General features: G+C 48.3%; 1 protein-coding gene across 1 annotated transcript; it reads right to left on the reverse strand.

The window, feature by feature from the left end:
- Window positions 1–1,489: 1,489 nt before the first annotated feature.
- Window positions 1,490–22,616, reverse strand: TMED10 (transmembrane p24 trafficking protein 10). Its single transcript, XM_027827582.3, has 5 exons — window positions 21,932–22,616; window positions 16,672–16,792; window positions 12,022–12,095; window positions 4,137–4,263; window positions 1,490–3,743 (listed from the first exon to the last, which is right to left on the reverse strand). Exons 1-5 carry the CDS (start codon window positions 22,238–22,240, stop codon window positions 3,622–3,624), a joined length of 753 nt encoding a protein of 250 aa, XP_027683383.3. The 5' UTR covers window positions 22,241–22,616; the 3' UTR covers window positions 1,490–3,621.
- Window positions 22,617–24,045: the final 1,429 nt, after the last annotated feature.

Raw genomic sequence — 24,045 nt, forward strand, 5'->3', positions numbered from 1 at the left:
ACCACATCAACACCCTAAAAACTTTGAGGAGATCCAGACCCAATTCCAGACTACCCAGATGAGAGAACAGCTGTATCTAGTGATTATATACTTAAATGTATGCAGAGAGACTACACCTTATCTGACAGGGCTGAGAATTTCCCTTCCTGAAATGTTGAATGCAGCGCTGTCTATCGAGAGTTGTTATTCCAATAGCAGCCACAGACCTGAGCTCCATTGTGCCAGGCACTGTATAAACATAACACAAATGTGGTCGCAAGAATACAGGATGAGAGGGCCTAGACTAGTGCACCTGGAGCCAACTCCTCTGGAGATATCTGGCATGCACACCAGAAAGCAAGCCAGATTTTTTTGGCTGCAACACTTCACTGGAGAGAATGGAAGCTCTCCTGAAAACACTAGTCCAAAATCCTTTCCTCTACTGCAAAGCCAGGGGTGTTCTAGAGAATGATGCAGCAACACTGGTCATGGGGGGAGTGAGCAATTACCCATCTCACCATATGGGGCACCTGGGGAAATGGTGCAGGAAGGGGTGCACACTTCCAGTACTACAGTTCCCGCGTCTCCCAGCAAGAGGTACAGGAGCACAGCAGGGGACACTGCCTGCATACAATAAGAAAATTGCCTAGTAGTCACCCCATTCAGTGCATATTTGTCACTCACATTGGGCAAACTCATGTTTGGGATTTAAAGTTCCCTCTGTAGAATAGACCTGAAGTTAATTCCTATTCATTAAGAGAAATGGGGTTAACTTGGACTGTATGTCACAGGGAACCGACAATGAGATACGGAGGCTTTCACCTCCAGAGCACCAGCCCATGTCAGTTACCAGCTGTGAGTTATTTGGTGAAACCATTTGATGGTCTCAGTCCAGTTGCTTCACAGAAGATGGGCCCCACATGATCAGATGGCATAGTTAGTAGAAAGGGCAAGGATTTAATGAACCAGAGACACTCTGTTAGATTTCAGAATAACAGCCGTGTTAGTCTGTATTCGCAAAAAGAAAAGGAGTACTTGTGGCACCTTAGAGACTAACCAATTTATTTGAGCATAAGCTTTCGTGAGCTACAGCTCACTTCATCGGATGAAGTGAGCTGTAGCTTACGAAAGCTTATGCTCAGATAAATTGGTTAGTCTCTAAGGTGCCACAAGTACTCCTTTTCTCCCTGTTAGAGGTGGTCCTTCTAGGTCAGCGTGAGTGCTGTTTGTCCTGCTGATGCCTGTGCTGTACCTGTTCTGCAAACTGAAGGCCCGCAATCTCCAGGCCTACCAACCTGACCCCTTTCAGCAGCGCAGAATTCACTTACATTCTTTAGACAAATTTAATTTACAAAGTTACTGAGGTTAAAGGGGAGGAAATTACAAATCTCCTTGAAGTGCTGAGGCTTCCTGGGTTCCCAGGTTAGCATGCCAGCAGACAGGAGTGCAAGGAGAAGCAGTTAGTGAGAATGTGGCATGAAGAGGACAAGAGTCACACAATTCAGGAGGGTTATTTTTCCAGAGGAAACTTTATTTGAGAAAAATGACAAAATCCCCAGACCAGTAATTACAGGCAATTCTGTTTCCCAGTTACCACAAGAGCTAAGAGCAGAGACAGAGGCTGAGCAACATCAATGTGACTACAGAGCAACAGTCACCCGGGTGTAATCCTAGCCTCACAACCTCATTTACGTAAGAGATCTCACTGTGCCAACTTAGCGAACGGGTGAGCAAAAGCAGAGACAGGAGAAGCGCCTCCAAACATTCTTTTCATTCTCACCTTTTTTAAGCCTTAGCAGATCTGCTACAGACTTCAGACTGTGGGAAGCTAAACTACCCATAACTATCTCTTCTAGCTCAGTCCCATCCTGAGACATCACTGCTGTGGTGTTGTAACAGCTTCCCAGTGCTTAAGGGATAAAGCAGGTGGGCCTTGGGTTCTGAACAGAGCTGTTAAAAAAGCAGTTTGGGCACTTGCAGGTAGAACTAACAAGGTCAGGATCTTGTAGGTGGAGAAGAGGGGCTAGGGAGGAAAGAGCAAAAAGCCTAAAAAAATACAAGATTTCAGGACAAATGATACAAAACTCCGACATGTCTAATGGATTTAGAAGACAATGGAAGGTCTTACTTTCAATTTTCTCCTCTTCTTTCCTGGCTGCCTCTGGGCTTTTTTTTTTTAAATAGCAGAAGGATAAATTCAGACTAGAAAAACATTTCACAAAATAATTTCAGAAAACACAGACACTGCTTTTTCTGAATGGCAGGGAGACCTCTGGGCTGGAAGGACAAGGGGTGTGTGACCAGGGGCTAGGCCCTGATGGTCTCTTTGCTCTAAGGGAATGCAGAGAAGATGAAAGAATTTTCATCATTCTGCCCAGAAACCCCTGTGGGGTAAGTCCAGGAAACAGACCTACCTGGTTTTCTCCAGCCTGACCGCTTTAATCCAACACCATGCTGGACGCAGTAGGACTACAAAGCGCCTCTCACTACATGCAGCACAGCTGTTCTCACCAGTTTAGGGGAGTCTCCCAAGACATTTCTGCCATTATCACTTGCTCTCGTCAACTCAGAGACCCTCAGAAGGGGCACATCCATGTTCCCATTGTGTACTGTACTCCAGTTCATCAGCACTCCCTCGGCTCCTCTGAATGCCAGCGTCCCACACATCCCCAGAACACAAAGCAGGGCATGTCACATACAGGGAATGACGGTCCAGCCAGCTACACTCGGCATTAACTCTAGCAGTGTCAGATGAGAAGAGGGCCTCACAAAGTTCCCAACCTACCATGCTCCCATTCCAAAGATGTGCCCAAGCCTGCACTGCAATCTGTATTTGAGCAACGCCTTCTGCCTCCACGCAAAGGTCCCTCAGTGACCAAGGCGCTTTCAGGGAACTGCTGCATCGTTTCAGAAAGAGAAGCAAATCCAAGACAAACACATGGGGACAGGGTGGGTCTGACTCTCAACAGATTGTTTGAGTCAGGCAGGCTTCTCTTCAGGCTCAGCAACATCTTGCTGAGCCTGTTAGCTCCCCTTCCTCCAAACCCAACCCTTATCTGCCTGAATGCATTGACCTATCATTGCAAAGATTCCAGCTCCCACAGGGAGAAACACCAAGGTCTACGACAGAGGCTAAAGTCAGTGCCCGCTCCCTGCTAGCACTGTAATCTGTCACTTTGCACCAAGCTCTGTTTGCATAGGGCTGGGTTCCAGAACATCAGAGTTCGGAGTTTCCCCCCTCCCCAAATTCCAACTGCATCGTACCTAATGAGCTTAGCCAGTTCAAGTGGCTCAGAGTAACGCGATGGTCACAGACAGATGGGAGACACCAAGCTTAGAATATAAAAGGAGAAAAGACAGCGTGCAAAACCAACTGCAGCTGTCATAGAAACAAGTTTTATTTCATCACTGCTTTAGGAGTCCCCAAACCCACCACAACCTCCCCCGCCCCCACCATCCAACAGGAGGTCAGAAGCCCCTCTGTAGTCTCCAGTGCTTGTACTCCCCTCCCCTCTTTGGGGACAGTTCCTGCAGAAAACCTCCAGTCAGCATGTATCATGTGCAAGATGGCTCTGGAGGGCCATGGCTGGGTCCCAGCGGTGTCCAGCTGGGTCTGAGAGGAGGGGAAGGGGAATTGCCCCTTTACTCAATCAGCTTCTTGGCCTTGAAGAAGCGACGCAGATAGAAGACCTGCCAGGTGGCCAGTCCAATGAGACAGAACATGGAGAAGATGCTGAAGTACAGGACCCGGATGTTGGTTGACTCTGAAACAGACAAACCAATACAGAGAAGCTCAGATGCCCAGAGTCAGGATAGAGGACCCTCTTGAGGGGAAGGTCACCCAGAATTCATCTTCCCTCACTCCTACAGAACTTCAACGGTGAAATTTCAGGAAATTTGGGGGTGAGGAGGAGGGAACTGGGGGCTGAGCAGATGCAGCACCAACATGAGGCTATTTTCCCATGGCAGAATCGTGAGCATTGTGTGGGAGGAAAGGAATTGACTTCTAGAAAGGACTGGTTGAGCGTTCCCTTCCCAGAAGTTTAAAGGTGACAGCTGTAATTGCCTAATCTCCAAATTCTGTCCCATTAACCCAGACGTAGTGAGAGTATAGATCTTACAGCTGCAGTCGTCCCCGGGAGTACATGGACTCTTACCATTGGTGTCCCGCATCTCCTCCTCTCGTTTCTTCATGTAAGCAAAGTCATTGACAATGGACTCAGAGAGGTCCTCCAGGCGCCGCAGTTCCACTTCCAGGGGCTTCAACTTCTCCACCTTAGCAATCTGTTAAGGGGAGAATCAGTGAGTCACTGAGCTAGAAGCAGCAGCTCTTACATGGGCCGAGGCAACCAGCCCGAGCCCATTCTTCATCCTCACATGGCCCAGATCTGGGGCATCTCTCCCTTATGACAGTGCCCACTGCAGGCCAGAAAACCACAGGTAACCCCAAAACAGCGAGGTTTTCCACACTGTTACTCCATCTACCCCACCCACTCCTAGCAAGACACCTGCTCCTGCTCACAGCAGGAACATAGCATGTGTGCACGTATTTAAACACATTCCCTTCTGACTCTCCCTAGTTCTCGTTCATTCAGAATTGGTTTCCGGGGCTTGGGCTGGTGGAGTCTGCCATGTGGCTGAAAGTTACATGTTCTTGTGTGGGTGGTGTGATAACTCCATGCCAAAGGCCTGCACTCAGCCCCTCCCCACATGCCACAGGAAGGGTAGAGAAAAAAAAAAGACACAGGAAATTCAAATACAAAGCCCACTCTGGTATTGCAACAACTTCAGGATTGAAAATTTAAACACAACAAGTCAGAAAGTTCTAAGTTCCCCTACCCAGAAGCATGACTACATTGCACTTAAATCTAAGGCATAAACATAAGCACACACAATATGGGAACACGATGTAGATGGGGGCTGCTGGGAACAGAGTGGATAAAAAATTGTTGTTTTTTTTTAAATAAAAATGTTTTAGATTTTTAAAATTTAAATATGATTTTTTAAAAAATGTAAATACAGGTTTATTTTTAAAAATACACCTATTTAAAATTAAATTTGAAATTATGATAACCTACATTAAGGCCTAAAGTTATTATAAGCTATTCAAATAATTTAAATTAAATAAATAATATGCCAACTTTTTTAAAAAAAATCAAACCACTGAACTTATTGAAGTTACTGGCTAAGCACCTGGAGTCAGCTTTTGACTGCAGTAGCCTCTTCTGCAGGTGCAGAGAGAATATTTTCTTCATTTCAGTTCATTCACCTACTTCAAGTTAATGACTAACTCATTAAAAATTAAGAAAGCAATAGGAGTCAAAAGAGCAGAAAAACTAGTTTCCTCTCTTTCATCTATAGGCATGAGAGGATGAGATCTACTAGTTCTAAAATCCTGAAGGACACGGTGACCAGAAAAAATTACCTCAATTCATTAACTACAGATAATATTTCCTGTGTTTAACAAATTAGTTAGATTTAAATGCAAAACATATTTTGATAAACTTTTTTCTTATGTATTCAGCACATTTAAAATAATTTTCGTTAAATAAATAAAATACCGTGTGTACATTTTTCACTGAATTTGAATTTGTATACAAATAGAGCTAGACAGAAACTAGAAATAAAAAATCATCATCTAGGAAATAAGAAATGCATCATTCATTTTCTGACATAATAAATATGTAAAAATCAAGAATCCAAATAAATAGAAGTTCAGCTACATAATAATTGCTTAAACACATGTATAGATACAATGTATCCTTCCTGGTTAGCAAAAAGAAGTACCAAATTTAGTGTAAAATCTATATTGGAAAACCAACATGTTTTAATGGTTATCAATCAATGAGAATCAACCTTTCTTTAGGAAAATAACTAAAAAGTAAAAAATGAAAAACATGATTAAAATTGATTATTTAAATCAAGGTTTCCTGCTAATTTAAATAATGATTAAAATCAGTGATTTAAATCAATCAGCTCTGGCTTGAAAGCAGATTACATTTCTTGCCATTGCTACATTTAAATTCTCCACCTTAGTGTAGCAGTAACACAGGTTCCTGCTCTGAATTCACCATTATTAGTATTGCCATCTGCTCTGTGGAGCCATATAGATGTGCTAATATACCTAGTAAGGAATCTATTTGTCAAAAAAATGTTCCTGAATCTTTTTTGTTTTCTGTATTGTTACAGACATACTTGCTGACAGGTATTTTGAAATACATTACCAAAATAATTGAAAATGGCGTGATTATAGTGTGTTATTTTGACAAATAAAATATGCAGAATTTTGCAGAATTTTTGATTTTTGGCACAGAATTCCCTCATGAATACTATTTGTTTTTGCAAGTAATTGAGTCACTGTGTGAGGAACACTGCACAGAGTGAGTATCCCCACTGAAACAAATGCTTTGCCAGACTGGGGCGTTAGTGAATGGCATAGCTAATATCTAGTGTAGTACTCAGCATGTCACTGTACAATCACTGGACTAGAATTGAAATCGTTGCAGACAATAGATTAGAAGTGCAATGGGAGTGGACGCTCCAGCATGGCAGCAGGGAGTGCATGCCACTGGCTGCAGAGGTGGGGGATCTCCCTGCCACCCCCCGGGACATGGACTTGGCAGTGGGGCTGCACCCAACCCTTACACAGCACAAGGGCCAGGCCTGCCCCACCCCAGGGCCCCGTCCCTCTGGGCCACGTGCATGCATTAGAAAGCGAGAGGGACACTCTCTCACACACACCCAACCTGCCCCCCCAATCCAGGTGTGGGACAAGCAGGCTCAGCCTGCCAGGATTCAAGTGTGGAAGGGTTAGTGTGGGGGAGCCAGGTGTGGGGTGAGAGTGTTCTGTGGGGAGCAATCTGAGTGTGGCCGGCTCAAGGGGGGGGGGATAGATTTTACAAATATTTAAAAAAAAAAAAAAATAAAGAAAAAATGATTACAGCACTGTTAAAAAATAAAAGCTCAGTTATAAACACACATTTTCGTTGAATGATTCCTGTTACATATTTTCATTTGAAGGAACTTTGACATACCCCGTATTTGCCCACCCTTCATTTTTCATGCATCTAGGAGCAAGTATGCATTTAAAAAAAAAGAAAAATGGTCTCTCAAAAGAAATCCATATCTCCAGCTCAGCATTTTATGAGCAACCCTATGATAACAAACTAGTGGTCAAAGGACTGGGAAAGAAAAGGCATTCAGCAGTGAAATAAAGTTCAATTTCAAGCTTTCAAGGGGATATTATATAAAAAAAAGAAATTATTTTAAAAATGACAAAAATTTGCCTTGAGAGTGTCCTTTCAAAGAGAGAAAATGATTCGTATTAAAGGTGATCTAAGCTGTTTTGAGTCTCTTGTCAGAACAATTCCAGGTGCGATTCCAGGTGTGATCTCGATACACATGGGCTCGGTGGGGGGTTCCAGGTGCAGGGAGAATAGGACTCGGGGGGGAGGAAGGTGGTTGGGGCTCAGCAAGGAATGTCTGGGGGAGGAAGCATGGGGCTTGGCAGGAGGGGGACTAGGTGCAGGGAGCTCAGCAGGGAGGTCTGAGTGCTGGGGGAGTGGGACTTGGTGGGGTGGGGGTCTGGGTGTAGTTGGTTGGGGCTCAGTAGGGTGGAGGTCCAGGTGCAGAGGGCTCGGCAGGGTGGGGGTTCAAGTGTGAGGGGCTCAACAGGGGATGGTCTGGGTATGGGGGTGGGAGTCTGGATGAAAGGTGGGGCTTGGTGCAAGGGGGATCTGGATGGGGGGGTGGCGGGGTGTGTCTGTGTGTGTGTGTGGGGGGGTGTCTGGATGTGGGTCTGACCCAACCCTGGCCCCAGGAAGGCCTGTGCAAGGGAAAAGGAAGTCCTTTCTCTCCCCTCCCAGCCGGAGCCCAGCACATGGTAGGAGTCACTGGCCGGGGCATCCCCAGCCCTGCTGCTCCCTCGCTCTGGGCACACCATGATAATGAGCAAGAGGGACAGAATCTTGCACTCCCATCCAGCCCCCTGACGTGGTGTTTTGTGTCTCCCCCCGGCTGCTCCCGACGCCCAAACCAGATGCAACCACGCGGGATTGCTGCCTGGGACCGGTGCATGAATCAACTACTCTGCAGGCAAAAAGGTAAAATCTGCAGGGAACAAAGAATTCCCCAAGGAGTAAAACAGACAGCACAGAGTATTCTGCTCAAGCTGCTTTTTGTGCAGCCAACAGGGGGAGCTCAAAGCTGGGGATTCAAAAACAGTGGCTTTTAAAAAAAAGTAGCAGCAAGAGAGAGTTGATTTAAAAAGATATTTAGAATCAGACCAATTAGCAGCGAATTGATCATTTCAGTAAAGGGCTTTACGCATACCATGCCGCCACCTCAATTAATCCCCCTTCCCATACAGGGGCCCGCAGCACACAACCTTTCCCAGTAGCTTTGGGTACGTTTACACTGCAATAAAAATCCCGCGGCACCAGGTGTCAAGAGCCCTGGTGACTCTGGCATGGGTTGCGGGGCTAAAAATTGCAATGGAGAGTTTCAGGCTCGGGTTAGAGCCCGGGGTCTAAAACCCCACAAGGAAGGTGGGTCTCAGAGCCCCAGCTCTAGTCCAAGCATGAACTTCTCCGCTGCAATTTTTAGCCCCACAGCCTAAGCCCTGAGACAACTGACCCAGGCTCTGAGACTGGGTGCCACAGGCTTTTTACTGCAGTGTAGACATACCCTCAGTGACTAAATCTCTGGTCAGGCACCTGATGAAACAAGTCTGGAAGTGAGACTCAGATGACTTCCTCTATGATTATGTTCTCCACATCCAGAACTGAAGGATGGTGAATGGAAAGGCTCTGCTGGGAAAAGCATAAGCTTCTCACTGGACCAAGCCCTCAACACCCCTTTGCATACTTGCAGGACTGAAGGGGGTTAATCCCCTACAAATATACCCAGGGCTTCCAGGGTACCCACCTATCCGCCACGATGCCACTATTCCATGATTAACAAGCATGGATGTTCTGAGGGCTTGTCTACAGTGGGATTTTTGCAGTGGCACAGTTACACAGGTGCAAACTCCTACCTAGTTGTGCTGCACTAGTATGAAAATGACTTGTACAGGTGAAGCTTACCTGGTTTGAAATTGGGGTAAGCCACACAAGTGCCAATCATTTTTTACACTGGTGCAACCCATCTATAATAGGAACTTGCATCTGTGTGAACGACCCCCAACCCTGCCCATCCATCCTTCTTTCTCTCTCCACTAAGACTTAATCAGCCACTTGTCTTTGGGGTAAGAATTTAATTTGATTCACAGTTAGAGGGATACTGAAAGCTGAAGTTTTGCAGAAGGCCTCAGCTGGCACCATATTTCAACATGAGGGGCAGTAGCACAGTCCTTTGAATCCAGCTCTATGTAATTCATAGACTGTGCACTAGGGGGCAATCCTTCCTCTGCCAGCTATGACCAAGCCCTTCCTCTCTGTGTTGTGACTACTTGGAGGTAATGTGCAGTACCAAGAAAGGACAGACCTCTTCTGCAGAAGGGGCCCCAAAAATGTGTGTGGGTATTGGACACCCAGCATCTTCATTGGTCCTTTCTCTAGGCCAAGGAAAGTCCATAGGGCATAGGAGCTGCTGAATCAGGGGGTTTCCCATGTCTGGAGGCCCTGTTTTCACATATTAGAATCATAGGACTGGAAGGGACCTCAAGAGGTCTTCTAGTCCAGTTCCCTGCACTCATGGCAGAACTAAGTGCTACCTAGACCATCTGTGACAGGTGTTTGTCGAACCTATTCTTAAAGGCCACCAATGATGGGGATTCCACAGCATCACTAAGTAATTTGTTTCAATGTTTAGCTACCCTTACAGTTAGAGAGTTTTCCTAATGTCTAACCTAAATCTCCCTTGCTGCAATTTAAACTCGTTATTTCTTCTCTTGTTCTCAGTGGATAAGGAGAACAATTTCTCACCCTCCTCTTTATAAAAACCTTTGATGTACTTGAAGACTTATGTTCCCCCTCAGTCTTCTCTTCTCCAGACTAAACAAAAACATTTATTTTTCAATCTTTCCTCTTAGGTCATGTTTTTTAGATCTTTAATAATTTTTGTTGCTCTTCTCTGGACTTCTCCAATTTGTCCACATCTTTCCTAAAGTGTGGTGCCCAGAACTGCGCCCAATACTCCAGCTGAGGCCACAGCAATGCTAAGTCGAGTGGAAGAATTTTTTCTCATGTCTTGCTTACAACACTCCTACTAATATTATAGGAATGCTGCCTCATGTTCTCTTTCAGCCTCACCGTGTGGGACTGAGCAAGAGCCTTCTCCTCTGCCACTCCAGCTGCTAGCACCTCTCCTTGTCTCTTTTCCTTTGATTACCCTCCTAAAACAAGTGAGGGACACAGAGTGGCACGAGGATTCTGTACACTGAGTAAACACCAGACAGTTGCACGGCTCCCTCTCGCCCTAATGCTAAGCTTTGCCAGTGGGGATGATTAGGTATGCCTGCCCACCCACACTCTGCCTAGCATACACCATGGGGTGGAAACACTGGGGCAGACTCTTAGCCTGAGTCTATTTCTTGATGCCTAATCTCTGGGAGCAGAACCTGATGTGTAGGTAGATAAAACGAATGAGCACTGTCCACCTCAGCGTGGATAGAAAGGAGGGGCAGTGACTTCTGCTTGTGGGAGAAGGGGAGCCTGCAGGGTAACTTGACAAAAAGCTTCTTGGAGAACAACTCCCTTGGCTTTCTCTGTGGGTGCGGCCTCGGCCCAGCTGTGCGCATCAGGTTCACGGCCTAACTCACTTCCTAGCAGGGAAAACAATGGTCTTGTGCTTGAGGTACTGGGCTGAGACTTTGGAGATCAAGATTCTTTTCTTAGCTCAGCTACAGGCTTCCTAAATGACCTTTGGAAAGTCCCTTCCCCTCTCTGCACCTCCGCTCTTCATCTGTAAAATGGGAATAATACTTAATCTTTCAAATACACACAATTATAGTCCTGTTATATTCCCACCTAAACACATTTAGCACCAATCCCCGTTTTGCTGTTCTCTGAGCTCAGTATAATTTGTTAATATCCAGACGGTAGAAGCCCAGAACTGGCTGTAGTGTCCCAAGTGCAGTCAGCCCAAAGCACAGAGAGGGCCTGTCCCCTCCCCGCTCCAGGAAGTGAGGTCTTTACCTACCTACCTCAGAACTGCACGAACCCTTTTTGCTGCCATCTAACACTGCAAACTCCTGCCTAATTTGCTGCCCACTCTACTCCCTGAACCATTCCTGCTTCCCAGGTATATCCTTTCATGTGGCTTTCTGTTATTATTCTCACTGAACACATACAAGAGCTTTCCCCAGTTTACGACTGATCTTCCCAAGCACCAGCCCTGCAGGGGTCAAAAGCCAGAAAATACAAGCTTAGAAAAAACCTGGGTAACAGTTTACAAGAGAACTACCATACTTCACTTCCCTCTCCCTCCCCAAACCAGCTAGCGACTGTCCCAGGTAATTGGTATCCCATGTCCAGTTCCAACAACAGGGGCCCCACCTGCGGCACGAACAGCAAGGCACAATCCCCCTCCCCGCGTACTGCTCAGCATGCCTCAGCACTTCAAGCCAACCTGCAGACTTGTATTGGAAGCTCTTCTGACTGTGAGAAACACTGCAATTGTCCCTGGAAAGGCAGCTGCCCCCTCCGGGGAGGCTGCGGATCAGCACCTCTCGTGGCTATGAATGGAAATTATAAAGTTTCACATTTAGGAGGATTTGCCTTTTCCTTGCATTGCCCTCTGCTGTTGGGGCAGTGGAAACTACTGGTGTCAGCCTGTTATTGACTCCAGTACCTAAACCCAAAAACCAAGTCATGCTGGCTGGCTGAGAAACTTACCTCTTGGGCCTTAGCCCACCCAGAATTAGAGCAGCAGGGTTTTTTTAGATCTCTACCGCATGAGACGCTAATGGAAGCTCCCAGCTGCAGATAGGCTGTCATCACAGCTGGGAAAGCAGTTTCCTATCGCAAGCCCCAGATCCAAACACAGCATCATGTGATTGCTAGGAAGGAGCTCGGAGGTACCGGCAGCAGACAAGGGACATACCTCCTCATAGTTCTTTGCTTCCACTCCATGCTTCATGTCCAGGATCACGAGCTGGTCCAGCATCCGCCCCGTTCCTGGAAGTGCATTGAAAGGATTCATTGTGTGCAGCTCTCAGGCTGCCAGGAACTCACCAACCCCCTCATTGGAGAGAGATTCACAACACTCCTCCCCCGGGGAGTCTCCAGCCAGCTGCAGAGGCAGCACAGTCCTGCTTAAAATCACAGGACCTTCTGAATGAACCCGGGCTGATGGCAGGGCTCCCAGAGACAATGAGAACAAGCTGTAACCAAGAGCACTAAGCGCGCAGGACACAAGCCGCTGCCAGGAACCAAGACTGTTAAAATGTGCCCAGACTTTGAATTGGGCTTCCCAAGGCAGAGGAGACACAGCCACCTCCACTCAGCAGACAGGCTAGAGACACACACGAGTAGAGCAAGAGCTACAGACAACCACCACCCCAGGGTGCAGGGCGTTGCAAATATGAAGGGGGACAGACAAAAAATAAGCTAGGGGAGCCTAAAGCCAACAGGGGCTACAGCCAACTACCACATCTGGGAGAGGACAGGGGAAAAAGATCACAAGTATATAGGATTTTCCAGAGCATCTCATATTTCAGCCACATCAAGCTGCCTGTTCCACCACATCACCCAACTAGGAAGTGTTCACAGATGAGAGACCCTCCCTGTCCAAATACCCTGTAGCCTAAATGAAAGTGCCTGGACACTACCAGTTCTAATCTCACCTCTACTGATTGTGCACTTCAGAATCCTTATCATGAAGCACAGTCAAGGGTTCCCTAGGAGATACTCACATATCATTCCCCCAATTTACAAATAAGTTAAATGCAGAGTTACACAAGGTCACCAAGCAGAGCTGGGAAAATATCCCAGATTTCTAATATAACAGGAACAAGTTTTATTCCCCTCAGCTACACAAGCTTTCAGAATGAATGTGTCAAAGCGATGTGTTTGGCTATCCTGTCTCTAACCAACCACTGCTCTAACTATTAGATAACACTTCCCTCCGAAAGCCGAGAACAAAATCCAAGATTCCTACTCTCCAACATTCTACTGCTGTCTACCAAAAGCTGTATAACCCACTGGCAACGTGTGTGTCTTGCACCCTCTTCTAGTGGCTGTTCCACACTGAGTATAAGGTATTCCTTTAGCTCAAGCAAGAGATGTCTCTGCTGTGGATCTGAAGGCCCGGGATTCAAACTTGGAGAGGGAGGAAGGTCCTTATGGATGCACAGGATGGAATTTTTTTTGTCTAGTTGTTGTTTAAAAAACTGGTCAATATAATTCACAGAGAGAGGAAAAATCCTTAAAACAGAATTAAAAACCATTACAATCTGCCAGTGACACCATGATACACAGCAAACCCTGGTGGTTTCACATTTCAGCAATTTGCCACACGTTTTGTTTATGTCATGCAGACAAATTAGGAGGCTGAGAGGAAGGGTGGGCAGCTACAGCCAACAGTCACATAAGGGCCTTCAACGCACACAGATCAGCGGGGGATTTTTTACATATTATGTAAATTACAGAAGTTTGGGTGGGGTTTTGGGACCCTCAGGCTGAGGTGAGGAGAACAAGAAGCCTGGTGGACAGGACAACAAACCTTGAAGCATGAGATAAGTAGCAGGAAGAGTGTGAGAGCTAGTGAGTGCACTAGGGGTGGAGAGTAGGCACTTTGTGAGCGGTTAATATTTTCAGGGGCTTCCAGATGGTGATCCCCTGGGAGGCTGCTGGGCCTGGGGCACAGGGTGGTTTCCTTTGGGTCCCAATGACCTTCAATAAACTCCCTGCTCCCTCTTGTAGCTGAGGAATTGGTGGTGTCAAGACGTGAAGCAAAATCAGTGATCCTGGGGTTTTAACGACTGGGAGTCCTGATTCACTCTGCCCAGCTCCTGCAAAGCCCTTTGTGAAAATGGGGCCTTTCACAGGCCACTTCAGAAGAGCTGCTGGAGCTACCCCCAAGTGGGGAGAGAGTAGCTGGGCCTGGGGCAACTTCACTGGAGTCCACAAGACTACTAATGTGCCAGCTCAGAGGGGAAACATGCAAGTTAACCTGTATCCTCAGACGAAACTGTTAAAGGTCTGTTCTCCCCAAAAGGAAGGTAGGAAGAGAACAGGCTGCTCCAGACAGACAGGGTCTCTGTGCTCCTAAGGCAGGGTGCCAGGCAGAGAGGGAAGATGCTGCCCCAGGCTTTGGCGGTAAAGTGATGCTCCAGTCCCCCCGAGAATCCAGCTCCTGCTATTCCATTGCCGGGGGTGGAGAATGTGGCCAGTTCTCCACACTGGCCTTAACAGCAATTCTGACCTGAGCCTTGTAATGCAGCAATTGTCAGACCAGGGCAAATGGATAAAGGAGGAGGGAAACAGCCTGATGTACGCCACCCACACTCAGAGGAGATGCTAGGAGAGATCCCCATGTCTGGCAAGCTGCCCTGTTCCAGATCCTGGGGCCCTGTACAAGGAACTGATCTGCCACCTTTCACTTCCTCTTCCCCATTCCTGTGGCTGGGGGTTGAGAAATCCTAGTTGTTCAGAACCCACCTGGCCCAACGGCTCTGCGTTTTCTCCACCAACAGTTCCTGCTGCCCAGCTTACCCTCCCAGGGAAGCCAGAGCTCTGCTAGTGATGAGTTCCTCCCTGGCTGCAGGCCCAGCTGGGGCTGCTCTGCTCACAGACGCCAAAGGGGTCCAGTAGGAAACCCCTTAACAGGGCTGCCAGGCGAATTATCCAACTGAATTAGCTCAGCAAAATTAAATTTCCCCAGAGCTAACATTCCAGAGGAGCCAGGACCTTCCTCTCCAAGAGACTCAAGCCCCCAAAGCCCTGGATCAGGCCCTCCCCTTCCCCCACCAGTCACCACACTGCAGCCAACTAGCTTTAACACTCCCTTGTACCCAGGCGTGGGGAAGACGCAGGTGGTTGCCCAACTTGCAACATGCACTGTTTGTAAGGTCTCAGGCACCAGGCTCTGGGGACACAGAGAACAGGGATTTCCAATTCTCATGCAGAGCCAGGCACCCTCAAGTACAAGCCCCCCAGAGAGGACTCCAGGACAACAAGCTCAGTTGAGTGGCTCCTGGCCACCCAACTCTGGAGTCATCTCACTCACTGATAAATTTCTGAGTGGAGGCTGCATCTGGCTATACTCTGCACCCATCACTATGGAAATCTCTAAAAGAAACCCACAGTGACATAAGGGAGTCTGGAAGCAGGTATTTAAGACCATCGAAGACGAGCTGTGAGGGGCTGGGACCATGCTAGGAACCCTTGCTAGATGCTGCAGGAGCAAGAAGCCATGCCACCCCAGACTGTGATTATGAAAGCGAAGAATGGGTATGTGATTCTGCTGGGAGACTTCTCCGGAAAAGCCAATGGTGTGGGTGACTCATTGGGGGCAGTCTCCCAGATGAGTCAGTATTGCCCCCAATACCCCTAGGCAGGACTGTGCTCCTGGAGGAGCCATCTTTTGAATGAGAAATAAAATCAAAGCCCTAATTTGGTCAGGATGTTGGTTATAACACCCTGATTCTTATGCAACGTGGCACAGGATCTTCAGCATTGCACAAGAATCAGAGTGTTACAACCTACAGCCTGACCAAATCCCAAGCCAGGTTATTATCTGCCATTTCAGCTAGTCCTAAATCCGGCGCAGAATAGCTCCGCCATCCCACACCAAAGTGCCTCCATTTAGGTCGGGGGTGGGAGTGAAGCAATCTCTACAGCCAGTCTGCAAAGCGCTCTGGAATCCTGTAGGATAAGGCATAAGAGGAATGGGATCACAAAAGAGGAACCATTGCAGTGACTGTGAGAAGAGGTGAGCACGCCAAGTCAAAGTAAGGCTACAGCAGGGATCAGCCCAGCCCTCCCCAGACGGGGGATGGAACCCACATGCCTGCGGATTTCAGGGTGTTTGTTCTTAACTTGATTGCAGCTGCTCAGCAGAGAGAGTGGCAAATGCGTCACCCACAGGAAATGGCAGCCCCAGTGCTCGTTAGGCAACTGTCCCTGCAGCACAACGACAAGGACTGACGTCCGGCTCACTTCCTCTTCCCTCTGTCAAAGTATCACTCAAAGGAAGAGACACCCTATGCAACCAGAGGCAACTATCACAGGGTGCTGCAACCCCGCTGGGAAAGGGCTTCAAGCCCAGCACAGGGCTGCTGCAACATGGTGCATCCAAGAAAGAGACCACACTCTACCACCAAAGAGGAGGAGGAAGAAGTGGACAAATAGGGAGGACAAAAGGGTATCAGCCTACTCTATGGTGCCAGAATTGGGATGCGAGGAGAGGCAGCATGGGAACAGCACTTCTGGGATGCCCACCTGCTCCTACAGTCACCATCACAATTCCCTGTCGGTGACCCCATTCCTCTTGTGCCCAGGCCTGAAGGATCCCATAGTGATCATGCAGGTGAGCTGCAAGGATCTTTTCACCCCCTAATGCAAGCGACAGCTGTTCTGCACCAGTAACACAAAACTCCTCACCTCAGAGGATCCCATTCCTCTCAGCATGAAGAATCCCAAAATGCTTTGCAAACTGGACATTGAAATTGCTTCATCCTGACCCCTCACCCCAACATATTGCACCAAGAGCAAGGAAGAGGGAGGGCTGGGAGCAGCTTTCTGCACTCACCCACAGGGAGCTTGCTCTCGAAGCAAGCCTCGAACATATCATAGTCTTCAGTGGTGAAGGCGAACTTGCCCTTCGTGGCATCCTCCTTGGAGTAGAGGATGTGTCCAGCTGAGTCAGTTATCTGTAGGAGAGACAGAGAGCAAGAGTGGCTCAAGAACAGTCGCAGGCAGGAGCACAGTCCCTCAATGACACATGGACAAACTTAACAGGCTCTTCTGGGCCCTCTTTAGGATTTGCTGCATTTTGCTTCCACCTGCCCCATTTCAATTCCTCTTCTCCCCCACACTGGCAAAAACAGCAGGCTTCTAGGATCTGATGTCACTGGATTTTTAGTTAAAACATCCTGGACACAGACTAATTTAAGTTGTCTAATTCCCTGAATCCTTGTTCATTGCCTCCTTAGCTTCTCCTTAGGATTGTAAATTCCCAAAGCAACGCTCCGCAAAACACAGAGATTCTCTGGTTCCTACAGCGAGAGGTATCGAGGGACAAACAGAACAGACTCTCCAGCAGCAGAACTGCAGAAGAGGCATATGTGTAGCATTAGCTCCAAATGCCAATATGCCCTGAGCTGGGCAATGTTTGGGTGCCAAGGTTTGTAGAAGTGACACCTCACAGCACAGCTCAGAGGCAGGACTGCAGATCAGACAGACTATATATGCAGGAGTAACTGCTATTTTGTGCTGATATCACAAAATTATTTAGATTAATCAAATCTAGAGACTGTTCTAACAAAGTTACATTAATTGACAGCACCATGGCAGGTGCCACTCAGGAAAAACATCACTGTGTATAGCTTAATTAAAACCTCTTCTCAGTGTGCAGCAGTGTTAAAAAAAAAACCAGCAAACAAATATGCCAACTGATATAGTGAAGGTTTTAATGCCACTGTATAAATCAATGGTATGCCCTTATGATTCCCCCCATCTCAAAAGACATAGCAGAAATAAAGGGTTGCTGAGATGATTACAGGTCTAGAAAGTATTCCAAATGAAGACACTGAGACCTTCAGGACTACTTACAGAGGAGATAAGAAAACACAACAGAGACAACAAAACAGTCAATGAAATGGAAAGGCAACATATTTACAACGGAAAGGAAATACTTTTTCTATTAACACAACACCTAATTAACTTCCTGCCAGAAGATATAATTGAGGCCAAGAACTTAGTAGGATTCAAAAAAGGTTGAGATATTTATATGGATAATAAGAACAACCAGGTTCATTAGACAAGTTAAAAATAATAAGGGACATAAACTCTCACGCTAAAGAGTATAAGCCATAGCTGGCAGGAGGTTCGGAAGAAACTTCCTCTGTGGGCAGGTGATTCCATAATTGTCTATTATGGCGTTTTTCTTGCACCTTCCTTGGAACTATGTGGTACTTTTCAGTGTCAGAGACAGGAGGCTGGACTAAGTGACTCACTGCTTTGGTACTGCAGTTCCTATGCAGAGCTTCATCTTAATCCAAGCAGCAGAGAGACTACAAGGTACACTCGGTCAGCTTCTTGGTTAGCCTACCCTGCATATCATTCACAGAGCAACTATGATTAACCAAATTCAAATTATTCAGGATGATACTGTATTGAGTTTGCACATTGGAGTCCCATGAAGGAAACAAAGAAAAGGACCTACTTTAAAGGGTATCTTGTATTTGGAGTACTGCCTTTTAAAGTTGACTGGGATTCTCACTGCTGTGCTCTGGGGGAAGCTCTGAGTGCTATCTTTCCACAAAAACAGTTGTGTGGTATGCAGGCCTGATCCGTTTTTGCCTTGTCTCTAACACTAGCAGCAGAATGCCGGGGATGGGGGATAGATAAGCGTTCAAATCACACTCCCTGCATCAGTCCCAAGCCAGGGCCAGGGAACCTAATGATCCGACCAGCAGACCAAATTCAGTGATGAATCCTGATCATGTGCCACCTGAGGCACGTTGCGCATATGCTAAGAAGAAGTAGAGTCCCCAGAAGTAGCATTTCAGACAGTGGCAGCTCTGCTGTCTGCTTCCATCAGTATTGGATACCCAGACTCAGCCAGACACATTACCCATCAAGCTGGGCGTAGGGGGGGGAAGCAGCTTATAGCCCAGCCAACACTCTTGTGGAAGGACAGGCTAACCTGAAAGGAATTCTTCTTAATATTCAAACGTTATTTACAGTAATGCCATCCCCTACAGACAAAGCATTGTTCTCTGTCTTGACATACAGCCCATCAATTCCCCACACTGCCGGCTTAAACAATGAGATAGCCCCATGTGACCAGGCCCAAGCGGGACGTCATCCACCCAAGAGCATCCACTCTGCAGCCAGCTGGCACATTGTGCAGATTCCTCAGGAACAGAGGGTACTTCTGTTAGTGTTGGGATTTCACAAACACACAGGGCCCAGCTCGGTGACAGGAACCATCTTCAATACAACACACAGTAACTACCAACCTCCTATACCCTGGTGACCTAGTGCTGGGAGCCTGCTCTGACAACCTGACCTTCTGGGCTGTGGGGAAGGTGCCACCTGAAGACATCCTGTCCTAAACAAACCCCCCTACCCCCACTGCAAAAACACACCCAATAGAAAAGGAGCCCAAACCTAACATCCTGAGAACACAAGTGTTGGCCACAGCACCCCTGCATGACAAGGGAAGGGGGCAAGAAATGGCTGAAGTGCTGCAAGGAGGTGTGGATGACTTTCAACTCAAGCTTGCTAAACATTCTAATAAAATAAATCACATTTCCCTCTGCCAGTGATACTAACCTCAGTGCCCCATAAAGCAGCAAAGCCAGACTGCAACCCTGGCACAAGAGTAATCCTGCATCAGGGACCTGGCTTTCTGTGGCAGACAGAAGTTTCAGAAGAGGAAATGGAATCAGATGTACAAAGGATGGGCAAGCAAAGAACCAGGAGACACTGGATCACTGAGTGAGAACAGAGGGGAGAGCACAGTTCTGAAAAGACTGCAAAGCACAAACTCTGCTTGTACAGGGCTCTATAATCCACCACACCACCATGAGCTTTATATGTGCCATGTGTTATCAGAAAAACAACTGCAGAAATATTTGAGTTCTTAAACCACTGTGTATCCATCCTTCTTACAATGAATCCAGAATGCAATGAATGTACAGAGCTGAGGCAGAGAGAGCGAGCGAGCTTAGGCCAGATCTACACTAAAAAGTTAGGCTGATCCAGCTACGTCACTCAGGAGTGAAAAATCCACATCTCTGAGTGACTTAGTTAAGCTGAACTGTGGACCTTGCTACCGCCTCCCGGGGAGGTGGATTAATTAAAGCGACTTGAGAACCCCTCCCATCACTGTAGTGAGCATCTACACTGAAGTGCTAGAGCGGTGCAGTTTGCAGCAGTTTAAATGTAGACATAGCCTAACATTTAATAAAATTAAAAAATATCTAAAAGAGCCTTTCTACACATAAAAGTAGCATAAGGGCTGATATCCTGGGATCGTCCTGGGTTCGAGGCAGATGTTGTCTCTCTCACTGTGAAGCTGGGAATCTTCTCTTTCCAGTAGAATAATACTTCTTATTCTGGCCCTGAGGATTCATAAGATATTAGACTTAAGATTATCACAAATTCTCAAGCCTTCTGGACCTCAGGCAGGGACAATTAGGGGGGAAAATTCCACATTTAAGAAGAAAGAAGAAGCGTGTCTCTGGCAAACTGATTCAAAAGGTGACACCACTGCTCGTGTGGGTGGGCGGTGATAGTGAAGTTAGAAGTGGCCACCAGAGAGGACATGTTATTGGGTGGGATGCAAGCAAGGCTGTCAAAGCTGCATTAGAATGGCAGTTTGTCACATGGATGGTGTATTATTCATGTACACACTGCTTGACCTTAACCTCAGCTCCAACAACCCTTTCACGTCCTCTCGTGTCCTTCTTGTGCTCCCACTTCTGTGCTTTCTTCCTTGCACAGAATGCCCTCTAAGCACCAGTGCACCAAACTGCCACCCTCCCCTCAGTAAACCTGCCACTAACAGTCCTGGCAACAGCAAGAAAGGAATAGAGTCTCCACATAATGCTATCTCCATGACCATCTCCTCAATCCCGCCACACTGTGTCGCATGTAGAGAGCGAGCCCTGGTGTGGCCCTGTTACCAATCTGTAGTCCTACTGTGCAATGTGAAGAGCGAACCCCAGCATCACTTCCGCTGTCACTCTCCTCCCAGTGCACAGAGATCAAGCTGGACGTGGCCTTGTGGCTGTGACCAGTTCTCCCAGTGTGCCATGTGCACAGAGTGAACCTCGATATGCCCCTATGGCTGTCACCCATCCCCCAGCATACCACATGCACAAAGTGAACCCCAATGTGGCTCTATGGCTGTGACACATCCCCCCAGCATGCCATGTGCACAGAGTGAACCTCGACACGGCTCTATGGCTGTGACACATCCACATTGGACTTCGCTCTGTGCACATGGCAGACTGGGGGCTCTATGGCTGTGACCCCTCCCCCTAAGCATGCGATGTGCACAGAGTGGACCCCAATGTGGCTCTATGGCTGTGACCCACCCCCCGGCGTGCCATGTGCACAGAGTGAATCCCAACGTGGCCCTAAAGCTGTGACCTGCCCCCCAGCGTGCCATGTGCACAGAGTGAATCCCAACGTGGCCCTAAAGCTGTGACCCACTCCCCGGCGTGCCATGTGGACAGAGTGAACCCCAATGTGGCTCTATGGCTGTGACCCATCCCCCAGTGTGCCATGTGCACAGAGTGAACCCCAACGTGGCCCTAAAGCTGTGACCTGCCCCCCAGCGTGCCATGTGCACAGAATGAACCCCAACGTGGCTCTATGGCTGTGATCCATCCCCCCCATCATGACATGAGCACAGAGTGAACCCCAACGTGGCTCTATGGCTGTGATCCATCCCCCCCATCATGACATGAGCACAGAGTGAACCCCAACGTGGCTCTATGGCTGTGATCCATCCCCCCCATCATGACATGAGCACAGAGTGAACCTCGATGTGGCCCTAATGCTGTGACCCACCCCCCAGCGTGCTATGTGTACAGACTGAACCGCAGTGGGCCCTGTGCCTGGTCCCCTCCCGGCGTGGCCGTGGCAAGGGGGAGGGGGGCACTTCCTTCCGTGGGTCCCGCGGAGCCCAGCTCAGGGCCGAGTCACGCCGCTCCCCGACCCGAGCAGGCCCGGCCTGAACCGGGGAACCGCTCCCCCTCCGGGACTCTGCCCACGGGGACCGAGGACCTCGCCCCCCGCCCTCGGTCCGACTGGGCCCCGGCCGCCCCCCGCACCTTGAGATTGGCGGACGGGCCGCTGGCCGCCCCCGGCGGGGCCCCGATTTCGTACTCGCCGGTGACCAGCGTGTCGCGGTGGATCTCCTCGCGCAGGCACTTGCGGGCCTTGCCCGGCAGCTGGAAGGAGATGGGCCGCGCCGGGCCCAGCAGGAGCAGGGCCAGGGCCAGGGCCGGGCCGAGCCGAGGGCAGCCGGGAACAGGCAGCGGCATGGCGGCGGATCCGGGGCCCACAGGCCGCGCTCCCCGCCCCCGCGCACCATGTGACCCTCCGCCGGCCCGCCTGCGTGAGGGGGAGGGGGCCACCATGGCATGGGGGGAATGGAGGGGTGAGGGGATAATGGTTCAGGGGGGGCCGGCGGGAGGACAAAGCCATGAGGCTGAGGGCTTGGCGGAGGAGAGCAGGGGCGGGTATGGGAGAAAGCAGGGGAAAGGAAGCAGGGCATTAGGGAGAGCCTCTGAGGAGGATGGGACTGGAGACTTTGTCATGGAGGGCGGCATTAGCTGTGTGGTAATGTTAAAAGTTGAAGCTGACCAGGTGGTAAAAGAGAGCAATGAGCCCCCCAAACAACAACTGACTGCGCCTAGGGGAGAAAGAGAGAAATGTGGGGCTGGAAGAGCCCTGGAGCGCTCAGCGAGTCCCGCCCCTGCACTGTGGCAGGACCAAGTCAAATCTAGACCATCCCTGACAGGTGTCTGGCCAACCTGTTCTTAAAAACCTCCAGTGATGGGGGTTCAACGACCTCCCTTGGAAACCTGTTCCAGAGCTTTTAAACTGCCCTTGTAGTTAGAAAGTTTTTCCTAATATTTAATATAAATCTTCCTTGCTGCAGATGAAGCTCATTACTTCTCCCATGTATCATGGCTGTTGAGAACCCAGTTGATCACAGCCCTCTTTATAACAGTCCTTAACATATTTGAAGACTATCAGGTCCTCCCCCATGTCATCTTTTCTTAAGACTAAACATGCCTATTTTTTTAACCTTTCCTCATAGGTCAGGTTTTTTAAACCTTTTATCTTTCAGAAAAAAGAAAAGGAGTACTTGTGGCACCTTAGAGACTAACCAATTTATTTGAGCATAAGCTTTCGTGAGCTACACCTCACTTCATCGGATGCATACTGTGGAAAGTATAGAAGATTTTTTTATACACACAAAGCATGAAAAAATGGCTGTTTACCACTACAAAAGGTTTTCTCTCCCCCCACCCCACTCTCCTGCTGGTAATTGTAAGGAGAGTGATCACTTTAGATAAGCTATTACCAGCAGGAGAGTGGGGTGGGGGGAGAGAAAACCTTTTGTAGTGGTAAACACCCATTTTTTCATGCTTTGTGTGTATAAAAAAATCTTCTATACTTTCCACAGTATGCATCCGATGAAGTGAGGTGTAGCTCACGAAAGCTTATGCTCAAATAAATTGGTTAGTCTCTAAGGTGCCACAAGTACTCCTTTTCTTTTTGCGAATACAGACTAACACGGCTGTTACTCTCAAATTTATCTTTTAGGTTTCTGTCCTATGGACTCTCAACAATTTGTCCGTATCTTTCCTAACGTGTGGCACCCAGAACTGGACAGTACTCCAGCTGAGGCCTCACCAACACAGTGCTTAATTTTAATGAGAGAGGTGCCAAGGTACAAGCAATTAGGTGCCAGGGCTCAAGCAATTTTTTTACATTCATAACTGATGCAGCAAGCCCAGAGGTACCGGGGCTATGAACTGCCAAGCTCAGAGATGCCAGTGCTCAGACCTGGCAAGCCCTGACACAAATTAAGCACTGCGCCAATGCCAAGTAGAGCAGGACAATTACCTCCTGTGTCTCAGGCTATATCTACATTTAGATCACCTGTAGTACTTCAGTGTAGACCAGGGATGGGCAAACTACAGGCCGGGGGCCACATCCGGCCCTTCAGACATTTGAATCTCAAGCTCCAGCTGGGGAGCAGGATCTGGGGCTTTCCCCGCTCCAGCTGGGGAGTGGGGTCAGGGACTTGCCCTGCTCTGAGTGGCTCCCAGAAGCAGCGGCATGCCCCACCTCCAGCTCCTACACATAGGGGCAGCCAAGGGGCTCCACACACTGCCCCCGCCACAGGCGCCACCCCCGCAGCTCCTATTGG

Source organism: Chelonia mydas, chromosome 6 (assembly GCF_015237465.2).
Source record: "Chelonia mydas isolate rCheMyd1 chromosome 6, rCheMyd1.pri.v2, whole genome shotgun sequence".
In the NCBI taxonomy this organism is placed as follows: domain Eukaryota; kingdom Metazoa; phylum Chordata; order Testudines; family Cheloniidae; genus Chelonia; species Chelonia mydas.

Bases quoted from the DNA above. Each gene is read 5' to 3' on its own strand.
- TMED10 (XM_027827582.3), bottom strand. From the start codon at position 22,240: ATGGTGGCCCCCTCCCCCTCACGCAGGCGGGCCGGCGGAGGGTCACAT. The intron at 12,096-16,671 runs GTGAGTGCAGAA...ATGCACTTCCAG, and splicing joins CGAGAGCAAGCTCCCTGTGG to GAACGGGGCGGATGCTGGAC. The intron at 4,264-12,021 runs GTATGTCCCTTG...TCCCCTTAACAG, and splicing joins AAGCAAAGAACTATGAGGAG to ATTGCTAAGGTGGAGAAGTT.